Genomic DNA, 698 nt, shown 5'->3' on the forward strand with positions numbered 1-698 from the left:
TCCGCTCAGACAGTTTCATATGTGTGGCTTTTCCTCATTCTCAGTTCCTCTGTTGTAGAATCAAGTAGGTTGGAAAAGACCTTTAAGATCATTGAGTCCAACCATTGACCCAGCACCACATCCACAGATCTTGTGAACCTCGCCAGGGACGGTGACTCCAGCACTGCCCTGGGCAGCTTGTTCCAATGCCTGAGCACCCTCTGGGGAAAAAGTTTTCCCTAATATCCAGTCTAAACCTCCCTTGGTGCAACTTGAGGCCATTTACACAACGCAGCAGTCCTCTTTCCCACCACTTGGCAGGCACTGTGTAAGGGTGACTACGTTGCAGAGCAGCAATTTGACAGCCACAGTTTCTACCACAATATTTCAGCTAGGTTTGAACTGTCTACTTGAGAAACTAACAGAAACCAGCTCCTAAACAGCCTGAATAAAGCTCTTTGCCTCTTCCAAGTATTGCTTTATTCCCGTTTCTAGAGATACCTCAGGAGTGCCACAGTCGCATTCCTCTCCTTTCTCCACAAAGCCGTTGCCACAGGATGGAGGTGCTATGATGCTGTCTTTGTCTGGGATGTTAGTTAAGCATCTGGGCATGTCGCTCAGCATGTACTTCTCAAAACTTTGGAGGCTGCAGGAGCTGAATTTCTTGGGGACGATGGAACTATATTGAGAAAGGAGGGTTTACGTTAGGGTGGGTGTAG

The 698-nt window shown here is 47.7% G+C and overlaps 1 protein-coding gene across 1 annotated transcript in view; it reads right to left on the minus strand.

Annotated features, from left to right (window-relative positions):
- The window catches only part of LOC104403090 (zinc metalloproteinase-disintegrin-like batroxstatin-2), a 19,659-nt gene that overhangs the window by 6,775 nt on the left and 12,186 nt on the right, over positions 1–698 (minus strand). The window contains exon 12 of the mRNA XM_010011129.1: positions 481–658. Coding sequence (XP_010009431.1) covers positions 481–658 — 178 coding nt within the window. The remainder of the gene's footprint in view (positions 1–480; positions 659–698) is intronic.

Source organism: Nestor notabilis, unplaced genomic scaffold, assembly GCF_000696875.1.
Source record: "Nestor notabilis isolate BGI_N333 unplaced genomic scaffold, ASM69687v1 scaffold5383, whole genome shotgun sequence".
NCBI lineage: Eukaryota > Metazoa > Chordata > Aves > Psittaciformes > Psittacidae > Nestor > Nestor notabilis.